At 30.1% G+C, this 2,844-nt stretch overlaps 1 protein-coding gene and 1 long non-coding RNA gene across 2 annotated transcripts in view; one reads left to right on the top strand and one right to left on the bottom strand.

The window, feature by feature from the left end:
* Positions 1-1,393, top strand: part of LOC105111597 (GDSL esterase/lipase At1g29660-like) — a 1,986-nt gene extending 593 nt beyond the window's left edge. The window contains exons 2-5 of the mRNA XM_011007004.1: positions 1-120; positions 234-476; positions 584-836; positions 935-1,393. The exon at positions 1-120 is cut by the window's left edge and continues 4 nt beyond it. Coding sequence (XP_011005306.1) covers positions 1-120; positions 234-476; positions 584-836; positions 935-1,197 — 879 coding nt within the window. The 3' untranslated portion in view covers positions 1,198-1,393. The remainder of the gene's footprint in view (positions 121-233; positions 477-583; positions 837-934) is intronic.
* LOC105111598 (uncharacterized) lies at positions 1,320-2,292 on the bottom strand. Its single transcript, XR_839621.1, has 2 exons — positions 2,260-2,292; positions 1,320-1,429 (listed from the first exon to the last, which is right to left on the bottom strand). It is a non-coding gene; the product is annotated as an uncharacterized LOC105111598 (long non-coding RNA).
* Positions 2,293-2,844: the final 552 nt, after the last annotated feature.

The raw sequence follows: 2,844 nt of genomic DNA, 5'->3' as shown, positions 1-2,844 counted from the left end.
CAATTAGGTTTCGACAGTTACATTTCGGACTTTGGTGTCGGAGGTTGCACTAATTTTCTAGATGGTGTAAATTATGGATCGAATGGAGCTGGCATCCTTGATTTAACTGGCTATCTTACGGTGATTGCTGATTATATGCCTTTCATAACTAAAACCTTATACGATTCAGTACTATGAATCTTGTATGCTTTGGCAACGCTAACTATTAATATGATTCTTTTGTGTATGTCAAGGGAGAACTATTTACCATGAATATTCAGTTATATAATCACAATATCACGGTTTCACGAATTGCCAAAATCTTGGGAAGCGAGGAAGTTGCTAGGAAGTACTTAAGCCAATGCATCTATGTGTCTGATATGGGCCATAACGACTACCTCAACAATTATTTCTTGGACGGCTACAATAGCAGCCAGTTATATACTCCTGAAGAATATGCTCAACTTCTCATTGAAACTTATGAAACTCAGCTGGAGGTTAGCCCTACTTAATGTCTCTTGTAAAACAACAAATTAATGTTTGACGTGAATGGAAACTAACAAACAGCCCTACTTCAATCCGTTTTTTTTTCCACTGCTGCCAGAAACTGTATTGCTCAGGAGCAAGAAAGATAGTTGTGTTCGGACTTGTTCGGGTAGGATGTATGCCGTCCAACATCCAAAAAAATCCCAATGAACTAGATGCATCTTCATGCGCATACAAGCTCAATAACGATGTTCAAATTTTCAACGAGAAGCTTCAAGATCTGCTCAGAAAACTTAATAATAGGCATTCTGATGCTGTGTTTACCTACATAAACTCTTACGAAATTGATTCTGATGATCAGACAAATACAGGTACGAATCCCGTCCCTCCCTTGCTCTCTTTCTCTCACGGTTGAAGACGACCTTTTTGTTACGCCTCTGATGCCCATATTATTTTTTCTTGCTTGCAGGTTTTACACATACCCGTAAGAGCTGTTGCGAGGTAGAGTCTGGTTCTGTCCCATGTAAATCCCTCTCCTTCCCATGTAGCAACAGGAGTGACTATGTGTACTGGGATGGAGCCCATTTTACTGAAGCTAAAGCTTGGGCCTTTGGAAAAAGAGCATATAAACGTCAGTCACCAAAGGACGCCTATCCACATGATATCAGCGAACTAGTTAAGCTGAAGCTTGATGATTCTGATGCTTACGATATCAACCATGCCCAGCTCTGATGGAGAAGACTATTGTCTAATAAGCAGTCAGAGAATAAGATATTGTGACTGTAAGAACAACTGAAAGGCATATTTACTGTCCTTTCATAGCATTGCACAATATAATTCCAATAAAATTTGCATTTACGCATTCCGAAATTTGTTATGATTTTAATTATTGAATTCATAATGATGCCCGCTAGAAGGGAATTCGCCTAAGAAGACAACAACAATTACTTAATTCCTTAATCATGTGGATATCATACATAAAATCCGTTCATACTGTTCATAGAGAGATTTATTCTTAATGTATGGAAGTCTATTCGAAGATACAATTGCCATTGAAATCAAAAGAAGGATACATATTTACGTAAATAAACCAAAAGAACTTTACTTTTATATTTATATCTGTGAAGTTCCATATGTGAATATGATAAAGCTTATTTTTCTGTGTTTCATTTCAGCTTTTCCCCACTCTACATTACCAATTAAAGTCTTAATAAATTTATAAATTTATATTGATTATATTGAGAGCAAGACAAGAGGATTTCACTCCTACCATATTTTTTTGGATGCAACTTATCAATTCGTTTTCATGAATGGTCGATATTTTAATACGTGAATATTTAATAACAATTAATATACTTAGTGATTTTTTTATCTTAGTTAATATCAATAATTATTAATTAATGAAGCATTACAGCTGTATTATCATACTGATTTGAACTGTTGAAGTTATTTTATACTTAGTTATTTTGATCTTATTTTATAATAATAAGATATTATTTGAACTGATGAAGTTATATTTTATATTTTTTATATTTTATTTCATCTTATACTGAAAATGTTAAAAAGATTTGACCTTTTCAAAGTACAAAAATTAAGTATTGCTATATAAGAGATCTGCTGGTCAATAGATTGATATTTATATAAATTAATTAATACCGAGCTATCAATTGTGAATACTTATCTAATCAAGAAATATTGATAACATCTTGAAAGAATGAAAAACCCATTTGTTAGAGAGTAATAGTAGTTACGGTCAAGATGTAACAAGCTTCATCATTTGTTATGGCAACTAATGTATGCAAACCATTTTATCACATTAAAAAATGCACTAATGAGAGTTTATAATTATATCACATAACAACCATTTAAAAAAAATAGATGATATATTAATTTATTATTTTTTTATTTAATTTGTACGATAATTGCCTAATTGTTTTGATAATTGCCTAATTGTTTTCATTTTTGGAACGTTTTTGATACCATAAATCTTGATAAAATAATTGTCATTTGAAAACTCATAGTATTTATCATTATCACATATTAACATTTTAAAAATAAATTTTAAAAAATTTAAAATTTTTTATTTTTTCTTAACTCTAAATTAATATATTTTTAATGTTTTTAGATCATGTTTAATTACTGATATAAAAAAATATTATTATAATATATTTTTAAATGAAAAATATTTTAAAATACAACCACACTTAAAAAAAAAACCATCAAATAAAGCTTGAATTGAGGATTTATTCTTATATATAGTCCTCATTTAATCTTATTAAATTAATTATTTAAATAATACCCTTAAGAGAAATAAATCTATAAAAAATAACTTTTTTTTGTAGATTATCTATCTCAACTCATGATAGTTAATAGTGTTAT

Source organism: Populus euphratica, unplaced genomic scaffold (assembly GCF_000495115.2).
Source record: "Populus euphratica unplaced genomic scaffold, PopEup_1.0 scaffold302.1, whole genome shotgun sequence".
NCBI lineage: Eukaryota > Viridiplantae > Streptophyta > Magnoliopsida > Malpighiales > Salicaceae > Populus > Populus euphratica.
The sequence above is the reverse complement of the archived record's forward strand: the minus strand, read 5'-3'. Positions and strand labels throughout refer to the sequence as shown.